The 26,983-nt window shown below is 41.0% G+C and overlaps 1 protein-coding gene across 1 annotated transcript in view; it reads right to left on the bottom strand.

The window, feature by feature from the left end:
- LOC124805068 (guanylate cyclase soluble subunit beta-1) overlaps positions 1-26,983 on the bottom strand; it is a 214,547-nt gene that overhangs the window by 60,196 nt on the left and 127,368 nt on the right. The window contains exons 9-10 of the mRNA XM_047265492.1: positions 24,086-24,168; positions 3,723-3,893 (exon numbers count right to left, since the gene is read on the bottom strand). Coding sequence (XP_047121448.1) covers positions 3,723-3,893; positions 24,086-24,168 — 254 coding nt within the window. The remainder of the gene's footprint in view (positions 1-3,722; positions 3,894-24,085; positions 24,169-26,983) is intronic.

Here is a 26,983-nt window from a genome sequence, read left to right as displayed (position 1 = left end):
TAAACCACATCAAATACTGACGAATAGATTCCACAGACCGAACGTGAGGAGAGGGGCTAGTGTAATTGGTTAATGCAAACCATACAAAAATGCACGGAAGTATGTTTTTTTAACACAACCCTACGTTTTTTTAAATGGAACCACGTTAGTTTTGTTAGCACAACTGAACAAATAAACAAAAACGTAATCGGTGCCGTTTGTTGCATTGTAAAATGTTAATTACATCCGGAGATATTGTAACCTAAAGTTGACGCTTGAAACCTCCGACGTTCAGTTGCGTGTTGTAACAAACACGGGCCACGGTCGGCGAGCAGCATCTACAGGGACATGTTTACGATAACGACCGTGTTTACGAGTGTGGCTGTAGTGCACTGTTGTGGTTTGATCTAGCTGTCGCAGTGTCCGCATGTAGCGCTTGGTGCTACTGTTATTCTGCATTCATCTCCGCACGCAGACCAACTGTAGTACACCGTGTTACCAGACGTCTGTGATAGTGTAGTGTTGTAGGAACTGTGACTATGGTGTATTCGAACTCTGAAAAGGGGAGATGATACTCATCTATGGCGAGTGTCGACGAAATGCAGCTGAAGCCTGCAGGGTGTATGCAGAACGGTACCCGGACAGAGAGCATCCAACGTGCCGCACATTGCAAAACATCTACCGCCAACTGTATGCAACAGGTATGGTCGTAGCACGCAAACGGGTCCGTAACAGGCCCGTCACAGCAGAAGCGGGTGCAGTTGGTGTGTTAACTGCTGTTGCCATGAACCCACACATGAGTACACGGGACATTGCGAGAGCCGGTGGACTGAGTCAAAGTAGTGTCATGCGCATACTGCATCGTCACCGCTATCACCCGTTTCATGTGTCGCTACATCAGCAATTACATGGTGATGACTTCAATCATCGAGTGCATTTCTGTCAATGGGCATTAACAGGAAATGCGTTGCAGTTCTACCTGTTTACCGATGAAGCGGGTTTCACAAACGACGGGGCAGTGAATCTACGGAACATGCATTACTGGTCCGTGGACAATCCTCGCTGGCTCAGACAGGTAGAGCGACAGCGACCGTGGACTATAAATGTATGGTGCGGAATCATTGGCGACCACCTCATTGGTCCTCACTTCATTGCAGGGGCCCAAACAGCTGCAACATACATCGCGTTTCTACAGAATGATTTGCCAACGTTGCTCGAAAAAGTCCCACTGGAAACGCGTCGACGTATGTGGTATCAGCATGATGGTGCACCTGTACATTCCGCAGTTAACACTAGGCTGACCCTTGACAGGATGTTCGACGGGCGTTTCATAGGACGTGGAGGACGCATAAATTGGCCAGCCAGTTCTCCTGATCTTACACCTGTGGATTTCTTTCTGTGGGATACGTTAACGGAGAATGTGTTCCGTGATGTGCCTACAACCCCAGAGGATATGAAACAACGTATTGTGGCAGCCTGCGGCGACATTACACCAGATGTACTGCGGCGTGTACGACATTCATTACGCCAGAGACTGAAATCGTGTGCAGCAAATGATGGCCACCACATTGAACATCTATTGGCCTGACATGTCGGGACACACTCTATTCCACGCCGGCCGAAGTGGCCGTGCGGTTAAAGGCTCTGCATTCTGGAACCGCAAGACTGCTACGGTCGCAGGTTCGAATCCTGCCTCGGGCATGGATGTTTGTGATGTCCTTAGGTTAGTTAGGTTTAAGTAGTTCTAAGTTCTAGGGGACTAATAACCTCAGCAGTTGAGTCCCATAGTGCTCAGAGCCATTTTTGAACTCTATTCCACTCCGTAATTGAAAACGGAAACCACGTGTGTATCTCACTCCTCATGGTAATGTACATGTGCGTCAGTGAAAAAGACTAATAAAATGGTATTAGCCTGTGGACGTAATGTGCTGTTCCAGACTCTTCTGTACTTAAGGTACATCACCGTTCCCTTTGGATCCCTACGTAATTCGGTGCTCTCCGATACACACGATCGAACAGCGGAGGAGTGGTACTCAAGCGTCAACTTTAGGTTACAATATCTCCGGATGTAATTAACATTTTACAATGCAACAAACGGCACTGATTTCGTTTTTGTTTATTTATTGAGTTGTGCTAACAAAACTAACGTGGTTCCATTTAAAAAAACGTAGGGTTGTGTTAAAAAAACATACTTCCGTGCATTTTTGTATGGTTTGTATTAACCAATTACACTAGCCCCTCTCCTCACGTTCGGTCTGTGGAATCTATTCGTCAGTATTTGATGTGGTTTACGAAATATATCCAGCGATAATGTTAGGTGACTCACCCTATATATATATATATATATATATATATATATATATATATATATATATATATATATATATATATATTAAAGAAAAATTGTATTCACAGTGTGTAATACCGCCATACAGTTACTAGCTTACTCTCCCACTCGACTGCAGTGCACTGTAGGCTAAAGCAATAAGAAATGAAGTGCGTGGGTGAAGGGAGGGTGGGGTGGGGAGGAATTAGTACGTTTGTTTACGGGAGTCAGATATCATAAACAAAGCCCACATCTCTGTTACAACACTATATTGAATACGTAATGTGTACACTCAAGGCCGTAAGGAAATCGGTTTCTTCACAACCTGTGTATCCTTTACGTTTCATTGACGAAAATGGTAAAATGTGATACCTTCCTGAGGAACTCTGGATAAGTGAATTCTTGAATAAAATGTTAATGGTTCCATTTGAAAAATTTAACCTCTACCCCGAATCCCCAGCATCAAAATGTCGAGCATGCCAGAAAAGACTAAACATATGTTAATATTGATGTTGATCATGTTAATCTCTCTTTTAAGGTTAACATTTAGATCCACTAGGGTGTACGACCGGTTTTTATCGACACTTCCTTGAAGGCAACCCCACAGGAAGTAGCGTGGAGAGGTTAAGTGTGGAGAACGAGGGGGACATAACCCTTTAGAGATGATTCGATGACCAACATATTCGCTTAAGTGGGACCGTCCTGCTCAGTAACTTTTATGTCGCTCATGAAGCTGAATAAGCTGTGTAATTATGTCTCGCTACACAGCACTGTTTGCTGTAGTTTAAAAGAAAATAAGATTTCCTCTTTAACGAGGTGACACGGCAAACCAAATTCGAGAGTGAGCAGCAATGACAAAATACAAGCGACTCCACGTAGATATAACATATCAGTAGACCCGGAATAAGGGCGCTGTAACCGTGGTCGAAAAGTTCCTTTCACCAGTAAATGATTTTACACTATAACGCCCTACGATACTCAGAAAATTTTCATGTTAATCTCATCATTATTGAATTTTTCAGCACTGTGCCGTCTGTATATTTCCCACGAAACGTGCCTGCAACACGCATAAGAACCACTTGCAAAATACTATTTAAAAAATAAAAACTGGTTGCACTTCGAAAAACGACATAGAATTTCACAATACTACAGACTCCATGTGAACTGTACACATTCCAATGGCATCTTTGTTTGTTGTCTGTAATGCACGTGGTGCTATCTCGCGGAGGTTGGTTGAACGAATGCAATGTAACTGATATTTACAAACACAATCAGTTTCATTCACGCAGTTTTTGAATTGCATTGTATTATATAGCACATGCTGTTGAATTAGCACGGTGTAGCAGCCAAAGGGAGATTAGTCGAAAGCCGTTTGCTGTGTGGTTTAGGCGGACAGGATGCAGTGGCAGACAGGCACCTGTCCGTCTTCTGCTTCTCGGCCTCCAGCTCGCGGTAGGTGTGCTGCAGCTTGTCGGTAAGGATCTCGAGGTTCCGAGTCAGCTTGTAGTCCGCCTCGAACTGCTCGGACATAAGCACGAGGTCGCGGGTGGCGTCGTGCAGAGGCAGGTCGCTGATGAAGAGTCCGCGCCTGAAACAGACGTCGGAAGTCAACCGGCAGCTTGACGAGACTCGAAAGAGTGCTTGAGGACACATTCGCCAACGTACAGGGTGTCCCAGAAATGTTACGACAAACTTCGATGATGACAATGATGATGTTTGGATTGTGAAGCGTTCAAATGCGCATTTACCAGCGCCCGTACAAATTTCCAACCTTTACGCAGTCCAGTCTCACCACTTTCAGGAAGTATGATGAAATGATGAGGACAACACAAATACCAAGTCATCTCGAGGCAGGTGAAAATGCCTGACCCCACCGGGAATCGAACCCGGGACAAACTTCGGTGATTTTAGAGGCTGTCTTGAAGAACAAAACGAGGATAGAGACCCGTCTCCGGAAACGTTTTCAATGACTCTACAGAGCGTCGAAGTTATAGGCACCGGCCTGTGCGACTAGGCAACCCTTTGGCAGCAAACGTGACTTTGTACGCTGAGGAACCGTAGACGGAACGACTCGCAATGCTGTTTGTTATTCGTTGATCGAGACTGATTGCCACGATCGCCAGTGGAGAAGATGAAGATAGACGCTACGTAGAAAGGTCTCGTCTACTATGTGTGAGGTGCTCTGTTGCTCCAGTGGATGCCGTTTTTGATTCGGGTTTCCATTCACAGATCACTTTCCTCCTGGAACCCTCTAAAACTTCCAGTGTTTTAGGCCCACAGGAGAAAAATAAACTGCGAATGTAAACCCGTCTCCTCAACAGTCATCCACCAAGGCAACAGACATCACATTCGCAGGGAAAAAAGTTCAAATGTGTGTGAATTTTTAAGGGACCAAGCTGATCAGGTCATCTTTCCCACATTCATAGGAGGCCTGACTTGTACGCAGCAGCTAGCTCCATCTTCTCCACTGGTGATCACGGCAATCAGTCGCGATCACTCACTAACAAACAACATGGCGAGACGTTCCACCTACGGTCCGTCAGCGTACAAAATCATGTTTGCTGCTGAAGGGGTGGCCTAATTGGAGGTGGCGCCTATAACCTTTGCTCAGCCTAATCTCGCCACTTTCATGAATGATGATGAAATGATGAGGACAACACAAACACCCAGTCATCTCGAGGCAGGTGAAAATCCCTGACCCCAGCGGGAATCGAGCCCGGGACCCCGTGCTCGGTAAACGAGAACGTGACGCAAACTCGACACTGTATAGCATTGCTGGATGACGTTTCCGGACACGGGTTCCTGTCCTCTATTTGTTCCGCAAGACACCCTCTAAAATCCCACGAAGTTTGTAGCAACATTTCTGGGACACCCTTTAGATGACAGAAAAAGGAAAACTAAACCATAGAGCCAGCTTCATACTAAGCACCTCATTTCCAGGTAACAGACAATTTTTTGTTGAGTAACCCCTGTAAGACACTGGAGACCATGAAGACTGATGCAAATGTGTGACACTAGGTGCCCACGCTCAAGCATGTTTCTCTGAGAGATGTCAGTGTTTGGCTCATCCCTCTCAACAGAAACCCAAACTTGGACGAGAGACTTCAAAGGCTGTGTAGCTGTCACCTAACTCCAATAAAATAACTGGAGGCACTGTCTCTCTTACAATATAGTCTCCGCCATCAGCGAGCAAATAACCGCCCAAGATATATCGGTAGTGTCTTCTATTTTTCGCCTGGAATGTATGGTCACAAAAATTTTGTGAGTGCAGATTCATTGCTCCTAAGTGAAGGCAGCGTCGTTTCTACTGAAAGAAAGTCATAGACTCACGTGTTTTTCTTAGGTTACTGGAACCGTATTTGAGAAAAGCTCGTTCCAAATTACCATTAACCCTTCCAAATTCAGATTATCCATTTTTGCATTATATCACTTTAGGTGAATATTTGGATAATTTGATACAATATCTATAGTGGGTACACACGTTGCAGATCTCGTAACACTTTTTTAACAATTTTTTTTAATGTCTTAGTTTCCAGACACTATTACTAATTTATTCCTGAAAGAAACACCTTTGTTTTGACCTAGATCATTAAATGATATTGTTTGTACAAGTGACATAACTTTATGGGGTAGATATACAATGTGCCTCGAAAAGTAATCTACAACTTCATTGTCATATAACTCGACTTGTAATTAACTTTGAAAATGAAGAAATATTTGCCTGATGCACGAAGTATTTTTTTTTTAGAAAGTAATGAATAAATATTTCGCCTTTCCAGACGACAATGCAACGCAACTAAAAAAAATCTTTTTTGTTATTGGTAGGAAATCATAAACGAAACGAAGAATGGAGTCTGCTCAGTGTGTGGTGTGGCTTATTGGCACGAAATCAGATACCCAAGTTCAGTGAAACCCAACAGCTTATCGAGCGTCCACCGCAGAAGTCCGTTCGTAGGGCATCAAAAACACTGCGAATCCGTTGTACGACAGTGGACCGGTACTCCGAAAGCGTCTTCATATGTTTCTGTAGAGAATGCAATTGTTACAGGATACGAAACTAGATGGCAAGCCAAATCGTGACAAGAATAACGGCAACTATTAGTCCAGACCTATTCCAACATGTCAACGTCAACTGTCTCAATAGCCACCGTTATTCTTGCTTGTCCTCCGCAGCTCGTGGTCGTGCGGTAGCGTTCTCGCTTCCCGCGCCCGGGTTCCGGGGTTCGATTCCCGGCGGGGTCAGGGATTTTCTCTGCCTCGTGATGACTGGGTGTTGTGTGATGTCCTTAGGTTAGTTAGGTTTAAGTAGTTCTAAGTTCTAGGGGACTGATGACCATAGATGTTAAGTCCCATAGTGCTCAGAGCAACTTGAACCATTCTTGCTTGTCGTGTACTTCCTGTAACGACTTCAGTCTCTACAGAAACAGATGGAGACGCTATCGGAGTACCCGGTGCACTGTTGTACGATGGATTCGCAGTTATTTTGATGCCTTACGATCAGACCTCTGTAGTGAGCGCTCGGAAACCTGTCGCCATTCTCTACGTATATCCGTCATTAGAAGGCATTTCCTGTTACATGAAGTTCCTGTGGTACTTTCTTATGAATGGCCAGGAGGATGGTGATTTCCCATTTCGCATTCTTAAGTTTCTCTGGACTTGGGTGTCTGATTTCGTTTCAGTGAACCAAGTTTGTGAATCAGATAAACTTTACATTTTTTCTCGTTACCAGTGTAGTTATGTGACACTGAAGCTGTAAACTACCTTCTGGAACAGTCTGTATATTTATCTCATAAAGTTATATTACTTGAACAACTAATATGATTTAAAGACTAGGAACAAAACAAAAATGTTTCTTTCAGGAATAAATTACTAACAGACTCTGAAAACTACCACACTAAAAGTAAAGGGTGCAGGGAGAGCACATGTACAGTTGGACTTGATTAAAGAAAGAGAAAAAATTTTTTTTGGGCTTGTGCATTTGACATACCCTACTTTTCTATCTAAGTTAATTGCAGGTCGAGTTATATGACAAGTTGTAAAGTATATTTTGGGACACCGTGTATAATGGCTTCTTAAACATGAACACACTCTGAGCAATAAAAAATCACACCACAAATATTTCTTAACTGTGTAGGGTACTGACAAAGCAGTATGTGGCATGTGCAACTAAGATTGCAACCCCACTCTGACAAATCAGTATTTTAACAGACTTCAAAATTTAGGAAATCAGTTTTGTGGTTTCATATGGAGAATACTCCATATGAAACCACAAAACTGATTTTAGTAAATTTTGAAGTCTGTTAAAATACTGATTTGTCAGAGTGGGTTTGCAATCTTGGTTGCACATACCACATACTGCTTTGTCAGTACCAAAGTTTACTGAAACGTTGTGGACCACGATATGTTTTTCTTAGCGAACTAATCATCAAATATAACGTAGAGCTTACAGACGTGGACACAATTAAGTTTAAATGAACAGATAATCAGTTTAACTTTTACAATTATCATCATGTCCTAAAAGAGTACGACTGTTTTACGAATAAGCGTCCTCTTTGTCGTCGGTATTAAGTTCTAATGATTCTGTAAAGCTAAAATTGAATGTCTGTTAGTACGAAATAAAATGTGACCAAGATTGCAAATTCTGCAGTTCACTTTAGATATCAGTTTTACTAGTCCCCCCGAGAGGATAAAGCTTATACTGCTATTTCAAGAAAAAGTCAACCCCATCTACTATCACTCCGCAGTCCAATCTTTTAATGTAAAAAAGAGATAACAAAGAAACTTCCCTGTGACTATCGCCTCTATTAATTCCACAGAAATTAAAACGCTACTACATACACCTGTCGATAGATTCTTCTGCTACTCACTATAAAACAATTAGTCATTAACCATTTAGTAGCTACTTACACCTAATTGTACGAAAAAACCTATTTGAGATTTAAAAACTTTTAACAAAATTACTTGCAGTAAAATAGTATGTAGAATGATCAGTTGACTCGGTTCCACACCTTCGTTTACAAATGAAAGTACAATTATACGGGATATCAAACTGAATTCGTCATTGGGCTGAGAATTTAGTAGTAGGCAGGACGCTGCATGTTTTTTTGGTGAATAATCATGGCCAGAAGAAGAAGTAGCTTCATGAGTGCACAGGGAAGTGAGTCCATAGCTTTCTTTTTCGTGTTATGTTAAAGACCTTGCCGACGATAGCAACCTCAGACTTTTCGCAGATGATGAAGTTATCAATAATGAAGTACAGTGAGGAAAAAAAAACTGCATGAATATTCATTCAGATCTTGATAAGATTTCAAAACGATGCAAGGATGATAACTTGCTCTCAGTGAACACAAATGTGTAATTATACAGTTTACGAAACGACAAAACGTAGAATACTGTGACTACCAGACCTATGGTTCGGAATTATAATCAATCGACTCATGTATATATGGACAGGAAATGGAATGGTCACATAGGCTCTGTTGTAATTAAGACCCGGTGGCAGACTTCGTTTCATCGGCAGGATTCCGGGTAAACCAGTCAATCTACAAAGGAGAGGGCTTACAAATCAGCTCTCCGTCCTATCGTACAACATCCAACAAGTGTTTGGGGTCCGTATCAGATAACACTATCGGGAGTTAATGAACGTATACAGAGAAGGGTGGCACGGATAGTCACAGATTTATTTGACTCATAGTATTGCGTCACGGAGGTTCCGACAACATGAACTGTCTGAACCATTAAGACAGTCGCGAAGTATTCCGTGAAAGCCTGTTAACAAAATTTCAAGAATCAGTGCAAAGTGAAGAACCTAGAGATATTCTTCATCCTCTACGTATTATTGCTTTACGTACTGCGAAGAAAGAATCAGACTAAATGTAACAAGCACAGAGGCTTTTAAACATTCTTGCCGCATTCCATACGTGGAACGGGACGAAACCCTGAAATGAGTTGCCATGCTTAGCTTCCTCTGGCATGCACTTCACAGTGGTTTGCAGAGCATATATATATAGATATAGAGTGACTGCTGGGAACAGACGACATGCTCTTTTTCGCTTGTACATTATTTAAAATATTTGACATAAACAACACTGCTAGTCAGTTTTGATATCTACACTATGCCGCTCAGATGAGTGTCTAAGAAGAATGAATTGGGAGAGGGGAAACAGTTTATTCTATCATTTTCGTATGCACCGCAGCCGTTACAGGCCTTCTGTTAGATACTGCTTTACTATTGTAAGTCTACACGTCTTACTCATCGTCTTTCTTTTTTTTTTTTTATTTACACCCTTAACGCCAAACGGGTGAATACTTGTGAAACATGCATACTGATATCGCAACAACACTGTAATCAACGAACACACTGAGGAAACCGTATCACTGATGATGTTGATGACGATGTTGAAACTGAACAAAACATATATCAGTAGTTGCATACTTTTAGATCAGTATTAATGAACAGACTATTCACAAAGCAGACGTTATTAAGGTAGCATAACAAGTAAAGAATTTAACTGACATTATTAATGGGCGTATCAGGAGGTGGCTGTTGTACCTTGGAACATTTTACAGACTGGTACCCTGCAGCCAGCCCTGCGAACAGAAGTTTGGTGTATTTTATTATTACATTTTGAAATGACGGGATTCACTTTGTGTGTTGATCTCTATAGCCGAAATTACAAAAACTGCTCAGGAAAAGTAACATTATTCCAAATGTGTGTGAATTCCTAAGGGACCAAACTGCTGAGCTCATCGATCCCTAGACTTACACACTTCTTAAAGTAACTTACGCTAAGGTCAACAAACACCCCCATGCCAGAGGGAGGACTCGAACCTCCGGCGGAAGGGGCCACGCAAACAGCCCGGCCACTCTGCGCAGCTACAGATGAGAAAAAGTGATCCAAGGTACATCATGGTCACGTACCCTGGGACAACAATTCTATTCAAATTTAAAAGTGTTGCTAACTAGAAACTGTTATCAGTTTTGTATTTAATAGTCCGTGTGTTACAGTATTAGGCTAGTACTCTCCGGTAGTAAGCAAGTGAAATCAAATTAAGGAAACTATTACAAAAAAATAGAAGTTAAAAGACTTTTTGAACGGAAGCTACTCGCAAATAACACAAATTTTCATTTTCAAGACATATGCAGTTGTTAAGAAAGTAACTAAACTATGTTCATTTTCAATTATCACATGTTTCATGGTAGAATACCTTACTCCAGTTCAAGGTACAAGACGGTGAAGGAACTACGAAATTTTAGAAATGTACAGAATTCTACTCAACATAAAACTGTGACTGATTAATTAAAAAATCCTCCAAATAGCTTAATATACAGTCCAGTCACGTTAATGGGTCCTCCTATTCAAAGCCTGAATAACCACCTTTTGCATCGCAGACGTGCAAGAGGAAAGTTAGTAAGCTTCTAAAAGGTATCGACAATGATGTAGAGCCATGTCCACACCAATGCTGTGGTTTCTCGGTTGAGGACCATGATGCATGCAGCTCCATCGAGGTGATTCCACATATTCTCGATTGGGTTTAGATCCGAGGGGTTTAGTGGTTAGGTGCGTACAGTTAACTCATCCTGATGCTCTTCGAACTACGCACGTACAATGCGAGCTACGCGACAAGTTGCAGTCGTGCTGGATGATGCCATCATGCAGAGGAAAAACAACGTGCGCGTAGGGGTGGACATGGTCCTCCCGGTACAGCACTGCCCCTATTAGAAAGATGAGATGATTTAATTTATTTGCATCATTCGAATCACGTCAAGTCAGTTACATGTATAATATTGAGTAATTGCGTTGATAAAACTGTCTGTCGAACTCAGCATGCTATGCCTCTGCAGCTCACACGACTCCATGCCGTATTCTCGTCTCGTACAATCTTCAATAAGAGTTATCTTTGATTTCTATAGTGATCCACCTAAACCTTCCATATCACTCAGAACCATTATTGTATTGCAGATACCAACAGTAGTGTACCAGTTTCCCCACAATACCAAAAGAGTACAATGGTGGTACTCCAATTACGATTTTGAAGTTTTACGTGCAACGTTTAGACAACATGAGAAAATCAGATCGCGCAAATTAAGCAAAATACATATTTTTGTTAGAAAATTGAGAATCGGTAATTTCATTGTATTCTAAAAATGAGATCTCACAAGTTGCTCAAAAATGTATACAGAAAATTTCCTTTCACGGTGATTACCAACTGACCGCACATAAGGTTCAACCCTATCCTGTCCGTATACTGGAGACAGATCACTAGTTATCGTGCTTCGAACATCCCATGTGTGGTGCCTGACCTACTGAGACACAGTCCTGTGACATAATCGGTATCAAAAATGTTTGTGAGAACTGTACGCACATTAATGTTGTCTATCCACATGTACACTTCGCGCTACTTACAGGCGACCCGTACCATCTGTCTACTGATCCAGGGAGTGACTGATTTACCAAATTGATGTATTAAAGGAAGAGTCTGAAGTTCCATGTCTTCAAGGCTTTATTTTCCCGTGCACGCGGCCCCAGCGATCTGTTCCTTTACCCGAACGGAGTATAATGGAGCCATCACCTTCATGCAGTTGTGAAAAGAAATTAACTCGTTTTCATAATAAATCAGTATTTATACGAATAGCGCATTTGCGTAAGTAGAATCGTTCTCCAATTGAAGCAAGGTAATTATAGCAATTCATCATATCTGCAAGATATTTCTGTACAGAGAATTGTAGCTAAGAGCTACGACAACTGAGGTCATACTGTGGTTGTATGAGAATATTTGCATGATAGATACGAACGTTAGTATCGTTCTCGCTGTAGTGTAGTTACTAGTTATGCAATTAATTCATCATGTTATCACGCACTACAGAAATTGCTGTGTAAATGTAATTTCGGCCGTACGTGCAGCAGTCCTGGGTTCTGCGCATTCCTCTTCAACAAGAATGCATTACGAGACTCTTCTGTTTGATGAACCAATCGAGTGTTACTGTCTTAATACGTTTCAAAACAGATCCGGGAATATAATCTTGAAATCACCTGTTTTCGCAGATTCCTCTTATTATTTTAACTAGTGTACCATCTTCAGTCGAAAATATGAAGTTGAATATTAAATAGGTGGAAGACTCCCGGTATTTTCGTGCTCGGGATACTGTGCAGGTACTGCGTGCTGTTGTTCTCACTGTGAGAACAGTCTCGACAATCGCTGATACTAAAACACTTATTTTCATTCTATTATGTTACGACATAATTCTCTGCATACTCGCAGAATACTTTTGGCTCAATAAATGGTGGCAAAATATATTCATTGTTAGTTCGCGAACTTGGTATGTACTAGAATCCAGGGGACCAGAAACCTGGTATGAATCTTCTCACGTTGCGTTCGCAGTTAACATTATACAACTATTGATCAGAAATGCCACTTTTGTCCAAACAAAGCAAGCCCAGTCATCTTAAAGAAAAGGGATAGCTCCATTCTAGATATTCAGTATTCAACATACTTGCAGTACAAAAGATTAAGTCACAGTAATCAAATTTTTAGCTTGACTACTCCTTGCGGCATCCTCCTGTTGTTCTGTACAGGAGCCCCTCGCAGTAGGTTACTTAGTCACATATGCCCTGGGCTATGTAACAACACGATATGAAACGAGTCAGTTCCCGAGCCTATGAACATCATTATTATTTAAATATAGTTGTTTACTGACCATTTGGAAATGTGGTTTCATGGCAGCCAAATCTCTTGGGAACAATTTAAGCTGCATGTTACGGAACAAAAACACTCTATGCAACAGGGAAGTTGACCAAAATAAATGTTTTCAATTTTCCTGCAGATTTAGTTGTGTTGCAATTAAGAATCTACGTCGAGATGTTCTACTGAAATATTATACTATCCTTTTGGAGCTTTATTGTGCTACTAGAAAGTGTGACAAAACCTCTCGATAATTTTCGCAGCCCGGGATTCTAACCTTGGAGCTACCTCCATCTTGGTTTTGACTGTATGGAGGTTGGCTTGAGGGCAACAAGTCGCGACTGTTAACGGATAGTTACAAAAAAATAGCAGGAAAATTGAAAGTGGAAAAAGTTTGTGCTTTAAGGAATCTCAATATGCAAATTCTCATCGTACATGGAGATGCAACGGATAAGGTGCTGGACATGTACACGTCAGGGGCGGCGGGGTTAAAATACTCGCTCAAGAGCCTTGCAATGTTTCTTTATTGTGCTGGCTTACTCCAGCGACAGCACGCCATGCAGCATGGAGGTTGCGAAGTGTCGATAGAGTACAACGACAAGATTCGCTGGGAAAACGCCAGCGCCCTCTCAGCCGCCAGTATTTAGAATAACCGCCACGGACCGTAGGGCAAGTTTAGGCAGTCAGTTTAGCCAGTTAGTTCGAGCCTGTTACGCCAGTTAGTTAGAGTCTGTACGCCGTGGAGTTCTAGCGTGTCACCGAGAAGGATTCACAAACTTAGAACAGGGACAGGCAGCACACAGTAACCTTACAGCGATCATAGCAAACTTCTACTTCAACAGCATTGAGGCTACGTGGACTATAAAGAAGATAGCTTCTACAAAAGCACATGGAAACTTAAATATCTCTTTCTTTATGAATAAAGAACCCAGATATCAATTGCGTGCAGTTTATATTACACAATGAGGATACCAGCCACCAACCAACATCCTCTCCTTGCTTCCCATGGTACAGCTCCACAGACACACCGAGCTGACATAAAAGCGGATGAAGAGAATACTACACCCATTGATTTGCTATGTCATTTCATGTGAATAGGGGGACGTTTAACTGAAAAATGCAACACTAAAATTCACTCATTTTTCCTTATTAACAATGTCTTAGCTCTATCTCTAATCCCTTGATGATAGCGGGACGTGTCCTTTTCGGAACGTCCTACTTTTATGGTCCTGCATCATACACTGACGGAAAAAAGTAACACCAAAAATAATTAATTTAAAGTAATGAAATTTCGGGAATACATTTCTCTAGGTGACATGTGTCAGTGATTACGTTTACAGGATCACGGGATAGAGTCACTGCAATTGTGAAATGCTGGTACATAATAAGCCATGTAATCGCCAGAATGTTGAATGCAAGCATGCAAACATACATGCATTTTGTTGTACAGATGCCAGATGTAAATTTGTGGGATGGAGTTCTACGCCTGTTGCACTTGGTCGATTAGTACACGAATGGTTAATACTGGTTGTGGATGACACTGGAGCTGACATCCAATGCTGTCCCATATGTGTTCTTGACTGGGGGCAAATCCGGTGATCGAGCAGGCCAAGGCAACATGTCGACACTCTGTAGAGCATGTTGGGCTACAAAAGCTGCATAAGGGAGAGCGTTATCCTGTTGGAAAACACCGCGTGGAATGCTGTTCATGAGTGGCAGCACAACAGCAGACTGACAAACAAATTTGCAGTCAAAGTGTGTGAGATAGCCACGAGAGTACTCCTGCTGACATACGAAATCGCACCCCAGACCATTACTCTACGAGAAGATCCAGTGTTTCTAGCATTCAGACGGTTTAGTTCAAAGTCAGTGAACTGTTCATAATGGCATCTTTGTCGCCTTAAAAGCTTTCTTGACTAACATCAACTCATCACGTCCAAAATCACGATCGTTACGACTTGTATTTAGAGCAAACCTGACTTGTATTCTCATGATGACGCTACAAAGACCACTCTTATGCGACTGAAGCGAATTTTAATAGACATCTCTGAGCTGTAGAAACACGCCTACCAACATTCTTTTGTGATGCACGACTCCTTTTTGGTGTGCCGATTTTTTCCCATCAGTGCATTAATATCTGCTCGGTTACTTCAAGCTGGTAGAGGTAAGGAGGTCTTCACACAGCAAAGATATTGTAAGGGAAAATATTAGGGTAGGAAGAAAACGTCTTAGATATGACGACGATACCAACTAACTTTCGTTTGTGCTGCGATCATGCAAAATCCACAACAACGCAAGTCAAGTGTCGACTAGAACTGCAAAGTGATTTGCTCGATATGGCTTTTAGTTAGTTAGTTACGTGTTCCATTGATCAATAGCATGGAAAACCGTTATGATGTGGAACGTGTTAAATGCACAAGAAATGCGCACAGGAAACAAGTTCTTTTCTTCTTTTTGGTTTACATTATAGTGTTATACCTAAATATTTATATTATCTATCCCATTCCCTTAAATGGCACAAAATGCATGTATTATATCTCCAGATTTATTTACTCATATTCAAGAATTCATCTATGGTATAGGAGTTGTCAAGGAGATATGATTTCAATTTGTTTTTGAAACTATTACTGCTGTCTGTCAGACATTTTATTTCATCTGGTAATTTATCAAAAAGTTTTATAGCAGCATATTTACCCCATTCTGTGCCAAAGATAGGTTAAGTAAAGGATAGTGTAGGTCTCTTTTTTCTGGTATTGTAATCATGGAAGTCGCTGTTGATTTGAAACTGGTCCATGTTGTTGAGAAAAAATTTCATTACTGAGTAAATTTACTGTGAAGCAGTTGTAATAATTCCTAACCCTTTCAACAGATGCCTAAAAGATGTGCGACTATGAACCCCACACATTATTCTAACTTCTTTCTTTTGAGCAGTGAATACCTTTTGCCTAAGTGTTGAGTTGCCCCAGAATATTATTCTGTATGGCATCAGAGTGTGGAAGTATGCAATGTATGTTAGCTTACTAATTTCTACATCCTCAAAATTGGCAATTATTCTGATTGCAAAAGCTGCTGAACCTTGTCGCTTTAGGAGATCCAAAATATGAATTTTCCAATTAAGATTCTCATCTATACGTACACCCAAAAACTTAGTATGCTCTACCCTGGCTACTGACTTCTTTTGATGTGTTATGTTTATTGAAGGAATTATACTTTTTGCAGCAGAAAATTGGATGTATTGTGTTTTTTCAAAGTTCAGAGCAAGCCCATTCGCAGAAAACCAATTAATAACTTTTCCAAAGACCTTATTCGTATCATTTTCTATCGGACTTGCTTTTACTGGATTAATAATTATGCTTGTATCAGTTCAGCATCTTGTTTCACATAAGAAGGGAGGTCATTCATATATATCAAGAACAGGACAGGACCCATGATCGAACTTTGTGGAACACCTAATGTAATTTCACACCAGTAAGATGAAGTGGCAAACTCCTTTGAATCACTTGAAGCATGTAAAGAGACTTTTTGCTTCCTGTTCTGTAGATATGACTTAAACCACTCATATGCTGTTCCATTTATACCATAGAATTGTAATTTCTCCAACATAATGTCATGGTTCACACAATCAAATGCTTTGGATAAGTCACAGAATATTCCTACTGGTGATATTTTACTATCTAAGACTGTATTATGTGGACAGTGAAATTGTATATCGCTGACTCAGTGGAACAGCATTTCTGAAATCCGAACTGTGATTTACTAAGTATACCATTACTGTTGAGATGGCTAACCGTTCTTGAGTACATTACTTTCTCAAAGGTTTTTGAAAATGCTGTAAGCAAGGATACTGGCAGGTAATTATTGACGTGTGTGAATTCCCCCTTTTTGTAGAGAGGCCTGATAATGGCATATTTTAACCTGTCTGGAAAAATACCCTGAGTCACTGATGCATTACATATGTGATTCAAAACATCAGCTCTAATTGCTCCACATTGTTTTAATAACTTGTTAGAGATGTCATCTACTTCAACAGAACATTTATTTTTCAAAAATTTAATAATTTTCCTTATTTCACAAGAGGTTGTTAGATGAAGCTTAATCTGACTAAAATATTTCAAAACTGAGTCTTCCATGTACTGCCTGGCTTTTTCTTTTAAAAGTACACTGATAACTGCCCACGGCCCACCTTATTATTGAATACCAACTGATGGCTTTTCGGCCATATGGCGCTATAAGTACAGTATGTAAGTGAAAAGAGACGAGTGGGACATCATTCTATCAACGTTCAGCGCTGCAAATGAGGAAACTGAGTGACGTAAACGGCATTTTCAAAACGCAGACTTTTATGTCCCGGCGCCTGGTGACGAGAATCTCGGAAACGGCGAAGCTGCTCTGGTTGTGTATGTGCTACTATTGTCATTCGAGCGAATGGCTTCTCGAAACGTGAACCTTGCCACGAATGGAGGCTGATGGCTGGAGTATTACCCCATCATTACAAAAAGTTTCGAGGCTGGATTAGTAAAAGAAAGAGAAGAGTTAAGATTGTGGAATTAAATCTTCAGGTGTTCGAGACCGTCCTCCCACACACCGTCCCTTGTTGAGTACAACGTACAGAACATTCCTACATGACAAACTGTTATGAAAAGACTTATTTGCGACCTTGTTCAACTCGTGTGTCACACTGGCTTGAACGTTTGTTAGATAGTCACACCGTTGATCTTTCTTGTGAATTTCTGCACTTTGTCGTCTAGTGATAGGTTCATGTCGATAACATTAAGCCTCCTATCCGTGATAACTTTTCCAGAAGAAATAATTGTGTGGTGTCACCGCCAGACACCACACTTGCTAGGTGGTTGTTTAAATCGGCCGCGGTCCATTTAGTACATGTCGGACCCGCGTGTCGCCACTATGTGATCGCAGACCGAGCGCCACCACAAGGCAGGTCTCGAGATACGGACGAGTACTCGTCCCAGTTGTACGACGACTTTGCTAGCGACTACACTGACGAAGCCTTTCTCTCATTTGCCGAGAGACAGTTAGAATAGCCTTCAGCTAAGTCCATGGCTACGACCTAGCAAGGCGCCATTAGCCTTACATAGTTTGATAGTTATCGTATGAAATGTCTCATCAAGAACGATGTATACAACAAGGATTAAAAAGTATTCCCAAAGCAACGTACTTTTCTTTATAGCAATTCATTGAGCGTCCTGTTTCAGACTTCAAGATATTCTGCGTGAGCTTATATCGTGCCTATCGGCCCCCTCAAAATAACACTGTGTCGGCACTTCTGTCGACACATCAAATTGTCCACAATTTTCGTTTCATTCAAGTAGTGGCAAGCTTCAAAGCATGTTGTTTTTAATTTGTAGTCGAGGTGTGTGGGCAAAACTATGTAAACTCTTCACTCTTCTTCAAAATATCGTGAGAATGTCTTGAACACTTGGCCTGGAGACATTACTCCTCTGCGATTTGTGACACAACAACGTTGACACGCCACAGATGTTCGTTCACTACTTAACACTGCCAGCTCACAATTGTCAGATCGAATGCACATATGTGTTTATAGTTCTTGGTTTAAGCTGCCGCTGTAGTTACTATCCTGATGACAGTTATATGCCAGGAACTTTTTGGACAAATGGTGTACGCTGTAGCCGCGCGGGATTACCCGAGCGGTCTCAGGCGTTGCAGTTATGGTCTGTGCGGCTGGTCCCGGCGGAGGTTCGAGTCCTCCCTCGGGCATGGGTGTGTGTGGTTGTCCTTAGGATAATTCAGGTTAAATAGTGTGTAAGCTTAGGGACTGATGACCTTAGCAGTTCAGTGCCATAAGATTTCACACACATTTGAACATTTTTGCACGCTGTACGGGACATTTCCCTGGACTTCAGTGGGACCTTTGATAGTATCAAAGGCCCTGCGACAGATGGGGACTACATGAATATTATTGCGGACCATCTGTATCCCTTTGTACTTGATGTCCTCCCCGACGGCAATGGCATCTTCCATTCAGATAACTGTCGATGACAAAAGATTAGAATTGTGCTGGTATGGTCAGCTCGTGTTGGTGTCCTGGTCACCATATTTGCATGATCTGGACCCTGTGGAATACAAGTGGGACGTTATAGGACGCTAGCTCCGCATCCAGAAACCACCATCACGTAATTTAGGGAACGTAAGTGACATTTGATTATACATATGGTGCCACATACCTCCAGAAATCTTGTAAGGACTACATGAAATGCAGAATTGCTGCTCTATTGCGTTCCGAAAGTGGACCGCAGGTAATTAAGCAGTTGACCATAATTTTTTGGCTCATCAGCGTAGCTGTGTTGTGTGTGCTTCACCAAGTAGGTAAATTGTAATTCCGAGCAGCTGTTTAACTGTTTAAAAGAGACCGCACCTTCATTTTCAACAGTTGTTAATGGGTGGCTGAATTCTGACGCTAGTATACATTCAATGATGGTGATTCGCCTGATGAAAATATCAGAATCGTAATAATGGATGAAAATACAGAGACATTGTGCAGAATTTTGTGTCACAGCCCTTTCAAATTAGAGAGATGATTCTCGTGAACTGCGTGGATGTGAAAATAAAGAATTACGCCAAGTCGTTGGCAGGAATGCAGTGGAGAGCTAACGTTGCTTTTAGAAGTGACATGAGAACATATCAGCACGAATTTACGAATCGCCTTAAAGAACAACACCGAACACACGTACAATCAGTCTTTCAAATCAAACTCCAGGCGTACACCATCCATCCAAAAACATCCTACATTGATTTTATTCCTGTCATACAATCGACGTAAGCGCAGTAACGACGGTGGCAGCTATAAGATGCGTTCGATGAGAAGTGCAACACTTTTTCTCGGACAGTTTCTATTCAAAAAATGGGGAAATCGTTGTGGGACTTCGTGGAACACTCCCGCTTCAGCCCCTAGAGTTTCATGATGTTCCGATAGGGGGGGGGGGGGCATAATCATAATCTTCTCCTTCCATGGATTAGATTTGAAATCATCTGTTCTGGTCTCTATTTACCATCCATCTCCTACGAAGTCTACCTAGTTTTCTCTTTCCAGTCGGCCGATAATTCATTATCATTTTTGGCATGATACTTCCATTTTAGTCCATTCTCTTCTATCTTGTCATTAACTGAAAAGTCTTTTTTTTTTAAAAAAAAATATGGTCATATTCTTTCATTCCTTATTTTATCCATATTGTTATAACCTCTTATATATCTCATGAGCTTCATCTCTCCGGCTTGTACACGAGATTTTCCTCTTTTTGTTACTGTCAATGATTCTGAACCATTTACAAGAGTAGGTACAACCATAACTTTACAGAATTTCATTTGTGTCTCTTTTCTCGTTTTTCTTCCCGAAGTTCTTCCAACTGTTCCGCAGATAGCTTGATATTTATTAACCTTCTTCTCAATGTCTTTGTCATAGATAAAACTAATATCACATTCTAGAGAACTGAAGTGGGGTACTTGTTCTAATTTTCTTATTTTTCGATCTGACTGGATTCTTTCCTTTGAAAGCCATTATCTTTGTCTTATTTTTCTGTTTACTGTATAATTAATACTTATTTGATCATCAGCATACAAGAGAGTATTTAATGGTATGCTAGATCCTATTTTAGTACCTAGCAATATTTCGTCTCTCCGCCTCATACCTTTGTCGTCAATATATAAATTAAACAAAGTGGGTGATAAATCGCACCCTTGTCGAACCCTTGGTTTATTAAAGTTTCATCAGATATTTTCGAAACGGAACTTATGCCTATTTTTCTATTTCCATGGTATTAATAAAATGCTTAGGAAAACCATTTATTTCCAATATTTTCCACAAAAGAGGTCTTCTTACTTATCAAACAATTTCTTAAAATCAGTAAATGTTAAATGCGTTTATAAGCCCAATTTCCGACGTTTTCAATAATATGTCTTATTATAAATATATCATTATATGAAAGTCCCTTTCTGAAGCCTGTTCTTCTGAGATTATTGCATCAGTGACAGTTTGTAGGGATTGAATAAGAATTTTCTCATTAATTTTATAGCCTGCGTTTAGTAAACTTATACGTCAGTAATTTCCAATATCTTTCCTATTACCTTTTTTACATATAGAAAATACTTTGTCTGTGTTCCATTCTTGAAGTACAGAACAGTTCTTCCAAAACATATTTAAAAATTAGAGGAAGAAAAATTCTAAAATGACTCCTGCATATTTGATTAGTTCAGATCTTCTTTTAATTCTTTTAGGTCTGTTCAATGTATACAGTTATGAGCTTTTATAGAGAATCTTTCTTCACTATCTTCATCATACGATAAATTTCTGTAAAGGTGTGGTCATTGATTTTCTGTTATTATGTTAATGGTTGCAGTATCTTTCTCCGTTGTATTCACATGCTTCGTAAGTTTAAACGATACATTCTGTTGGGATACTATCCGTACCTACAAAATGACATGTATAACGTCGATTCGTTCCAAGCAGAAAGCTGTCACTGTGTTTATTTTGGCGGAAAACCAGAGCATATAAGATATTCATAGATGTTTGCAGATTCTCTAAGGAGATATGGCAGTGAAGAAAATCATGGTGAGCCGTTGGGTGGGGCGTCTATCACCATCGCAACAAGGTCGCACAAATCTGTCCGATCTCGTGCGTGCCTGCCAGCCGCACACATCCTCAGAAAACCGAAGAGAAGACATCAGCGTGCTCGTAGCCACAAAAATGCAAACAAACGTCTCCTCCTCGTTGGCCTCACACAAGTCTTCGCACCCTTCTTCCTCATCCACCATAAGGCTCAGATCTTGCACCTCGCGACTTCCATCCGTTTGGCCCAATGAAGGCTGCACTCGTCAGGAGCAGAACGTGGATGACAGTGAGGTTGTTAATGCAGAAAGACGTTGGCTCCGGAGTCGACCAGTAGAGTGACACCATTCGGGCATACAGGCGCTCCCAGTAAGGTGGCGTAAGGCTATCGCATTGAATAGAGATTATGTTGAAAAATAGGGTTTCGTAGCCAAAAGAGTGGGGAATAATATGATGTACTTGAGTCCTCAATGAAAACAACCTGCTTTCAGAAAGAACTGACTTGCCTTACTTGTTGAAGGCCCCTAGTACCAACGACTGTAAATAACAGAAGAGCTTTCCACCAGTCAATTGTGAGCTGACAATGTTAAGTAGCGGACATGTGGCCGTAGTACATCAACGTTGTTGTGTCACAAAGAGCAATGGAGCAAACGAACAGGACGCATCTAAATCAAGTATTCAAGGCTTTCTCCAGAAAGTTTTGAAGAAGGGAAAAGTGTGTGCGAAGTTTGCCCCACATACCTTAAGTCCTGAACAAAAACAAAGACGCGTAAACGTCTGCTGCGACGTGAGGGCAATATAAAACGCGGACAATTCAATTTCTGAAAAAAAAAGAAAGAAATCATCGTGGGGTGACGAGACTTCACGTTATCAGTAAGGACCTACCACAAAACAACAAAGAGAACAACAGATCTCTGATGATTCCCCAAGAAGGTGTGTATGTGACTCGCGAGTTGAACGTCATTATAAAAATTGACTATCCGGTCAATTTCACGTGGTTGTAGAAACGTAGCGTGCGCTGTACTCAAGTGGGGCAAAAATGTGTAGAACCTATGAAGCAGTAGGAGAACTATCTTAACTTTTACCTATTTTTTATGAAGCCAGTGTCGAAACGTTTTGTACTAACGGATTAGAGAGCGAGGTGTGGTTGAATATGGATATCAGTGTGACGGAGGCTTCAATAGAACTTCTGATCCAGCTTCCGGTCAGGGTATTTACTTCCCTTAGGATAATAGTCGATTAAATGTGTATACAATAACTGAAGCCGTAAGTATATCCTGAGAACGAATGCAGGAGTATTTCAGATAAAGCGTGAACTACGAAGAAGCTTTGTTATAGATTCCGTGTTTGTTGAACATTAGCGACAAGGAAATTCGAAAACGAAGTTTCTGGGACAGGTTTAAAGATTTATTACTGTGAGTGAAATGCGGGTCAATTCATCACAGACAAATCAGCAATGAGAGTGATATTAGAAGCCTGTGGCACAGTAAAACAGGAGGGGAAAACGTAAATTTAATTTTGAGTAGACTGCAAGTGTTTTACTGAACGCTAATTGCAGTTTTCTAACCGACTGTCTTGAAAAGGATAAAACATAATTGACGATTACGAAACAGGAGTTCTGTACAAACTGGACGTAAAGGTACGACAGAAGAGATACAGGAAGCATAAGGAAAAATGTCTTTCACTAAGATGATGCACATGCTCACGAAAGTGTATTTACGAGTTTGAAGTAAAACCCGAGTGCGCCGAAAAACTAGCGCAGTTTTGTCCTGTCACTGCCATAATTATAAATTTACTCCTCTTCCACTCATTCAAAAAAAGCTGAAAAGTGAAAAACACACAATGTAAATTTTCCTTATATCAGAGAACACAGCCCTGGTCTCCTGGAGCCATCGGAATCTTAAAAGCAGTAACGATCTGCCGACGTTTTTTTTTATTATTTTTTGAGTTCGTTATGAATACTCAGTGAAGACAGTCTGAGGCATATCAGACAGCTTGGTACACGTAAGCAGACTTCTCTTCCTTCTGTAAAACCCACACCGACTTATAGCAACAGCCACAAGGAAGAAGTTATACAAAAGTTTTTATCTCTAACTTGAATGATGTCCGCCCCCGGTAGCTGAGTGGTCAGCGCGACAGAATGTCAATCTTAAAGGCCCGGGTTCGATTCCCGGCTGGGCCGGAGATTTTCTCCGCTCAGGGATTGGGTGTTGTGTTGTCCTAATCATCATCATTTCATCCCCATCGACTCGCAAGTCGCCGAAGTGGCGTCAAATCGAAATACTTGCAACAGGCGAACGGTCTACCCAACGGGGGGCCCTAGTCACACGACTTGAATGATTTGTAAGAATTATAAATCAATGTCTTTGCATACCTAAAAAGTAAAAATGAAATCGGTTTATTTGCATACTTAATAATTAAAAATTTGTTGACATAAAAATTTTCATATATATATATATTCACCAGTGAAATATACTAACTATGTATAAATTTATACCTCACAAGAGTGACATTACCTTATTAAATCATCCAGATTCATTACACTCGGATAACATAAGAAAATAACGAGATCTGTTTCTGGGATGTACACCATCTGCCCCTGTAAAGAAGAGAAGGAAAGAATATTAGCCGTTTATCAGATTAAAATTTTGATTGCACCTTCACCTTGATCCTTTCCTAGAATTGTGCGTTACTCCTTATCCATAACCATTCATAAATGCAGAAACATGACTCTACACTGCACATACCTTCAAAACAGCAGTTTATCTACCAGTTCCCCCTTCAGATAAATTCTAAACAAATGTATCAAGCCAGTATTTCGACATTTTTCCAACGTTGGTAGAATATGGGTTTGACTCTATATGAGGGAACTGTCTTGTACAGTAAAGGTGTTTTTATCCAAAGCAGGAAAGGCACGCAATAACCGATACGAGTCTTCCGGGTATCAATGTATCAGTGAATATGCATGTGGATCTATATCATGCTAACAATTCGTTTTGTGCTGAAGATAAATAGTTTTTTTGTTTTCTGTCGTTCAGATATTGATGTTGGGATGGCTTTCTCAATGATGAAGGTCACGGACATTTATGGTGGCGATAATGAGATTGTTATTCAGCAGGCATTACGTTGTGAATGTCACAGGGTAACGATAGACTCCAAATTTTACAGAATACAAGACTCGTTCACTAAGAAAAGAAAAACGTAAAACATAACTATGAAATTATAGAACGAAGTAGCAAGTTTCTGCATTTAGGGACAGGGGTGGGCAGAAAATAAATAAATAAATAAAAGAAACAGGAAAAATAACCTGAAGTGCTATTGTTAAACTTAGAACTGTTTTCTAAAGTATGCTTCCGATAACAAGTTTGTTTGCGTGGTGATTCTCCGCAGCAAGCACAGAAATACTTGTTTTGTAAATAAAACTACCTTTTCCTGCTGCCACTTAATTTATACTTCCCAGACGTGTTTCGACTTTTTCTTGCTCTAAGGCATCATCAGTGGCATTTTTAACGATACAGTTTTATTGTTTTTAGATTATCAAACAGTTCAAGTCGCGATTTTTTATGTAAACAAGTAGTTGCTTAATGTCTTGAGGTCGCACTACCACTTTATTACCGGTAATAAAGTGGTTGTGCAACTCCAGACCAGATGAGCAAGTAATTACTTCTTTACGTAAAAAATCGCGGCGTGAACTGCTTGATAATCTAAAAATAACAAAACTGTATCGTTATAGGTACCACTGATCATGCCTTAGAGCAAGAAAAAGGCGAAACGAGTTTGGGAAATATAAATTAAGTGGGAGCAGGAAATGGCGGTTTATTTACAAAACAAGTATGCTTCCGATGTATACAGAAAGGAAAGTTTACTGTACTACCAATTTTAATATAAGTCAGTGAGACAAGTACTTCTGGGACCGAAGACTTCAGCAGTTTGGTCCTATAGGAATTTACACGTGTAGTTCTAATGATAAAAGTTCTAAGGGGAATGTTTGAAAAATACACATATACAGGGTGTCCAAGAAATATTGCGACGAACTTCTAAGGGTTGTAGAGGTTGTCTTGAGGAAAAATTCGAGCCTAGGAACCGTCTCCGAAAATGTCAACCAACGACGCTACAAGCACTGAAGTTATAGGCGCCGTCGCGTGTCATTAGGCTAGAAAATGTGGCTTTGTAGGCTGGCTGGCCATATGCGGAACGTCTCCTAGTGACGTTTGTTATTCAGTGATCCGACTGATAGCCACGACCGCCAGTGGAGCAGACTGAGGTAGTGCTGTGTGTACCGTTCTTGTCTCCTTTGAATGCGATGCTCTGTTGCCTTCATGGATGACGGCTCCGGACACAGGTTTCCGTCTTCTGTTTATTTTTCTCCCGTGAGTCTAAAACGCTGGAAGTTTTAGAGGATTCAATGAGGAAAATTAACTGTGAATGGAAACCGATATCGAAAACCGTCATCTACTGAGGAAACAGAGCATCACATTCATAGGAGGCAGGGCCTATGTACGCAGCAGCTAGCTGCGCCACTGGTGATCATGGCAATCAGTCGCGATCACTGAATAACAGACAACATTTGGAGACTTTCTCAATTCGGTCCGTCAGTGCAGAGTCACGTTTTCTGCTAGAGGGGTGGCCTATCGGTGACTATCACTTCGATTACTTCGACACTTTGTAGCGCCGTTGGATGACGCTTACGGACGAGAGCCCGCATCTAGTGGTCGTGCGGTAGCGTTCTCGCTTCCCACGCCCGGGTTCCCTGGTTCGATTCCCGGCGGGGTCAGAGATTTTCTCTGCCTCGTGATGGCTGCGTGTTGTGTGCTGTCCTTAGGTTAGTTAGGTTTAAGTAGTTCTAAGTTCTAGGGGACTGATGACCATAGATGTTAAGTCCCATAGTGCTCAGAGCCATTTGAACCACTTTTTGAACGGACAGGACTTCCTATTCCCCGTTTGTTCCTCAAGTTACCATCTACACCCTACCCCCCCGTCCCCTCCCAGAAGTTGGTTGTAACATTCATGGGACACACGGTATTTACAACCTTCGCAACTGTAAAGGGAAGAGTAGGCTGGAATGTCAAATAACAGGTGACTGTTTCACAGAAAATTATATTCGTATAAAGTTATCGAGGAGTGCTTACGTGTTACTGGGCTTATGTTGGATATCTGAATTTACAAAATATCTGAAGCTATTCCACTGAATATATCCAATAACCTCCTACACACAACGGCTAACTATAATATTAGTACAGAAGCTCAATGGTTGTTGCTAACACTTGGAATGATCTAAAGGCATCACAGGCATTATTCTCCCTTCTAAAAAATTCGTCACATCGTTGGAACATGTTAAACATAACGGAAGGGATCAAGTTTGGATTTACACGTCGCACCACTAAAAGATGGAGGGTGGGTAATTAAAGAGAATA

The sequence above is a fragment of the Schistocerca piceifrons genome, chromosome 7 (assembly GCF_021461385.2).
Source record: "Schistocerca piceifrons isolate TAMUIC-IGC-003096 chromosome 7, iqSchPice1.1, whole genome shotgun sequence".
NCBI lineage: Eukaryota > Metazoa > Arthropoda > Insecta > Orthoptera > Acrididae > Schistocerca > Schistocerca piceifrons.
This window is presented reverse-complemented; position numbering and strand designations above follow the sequence as displayed.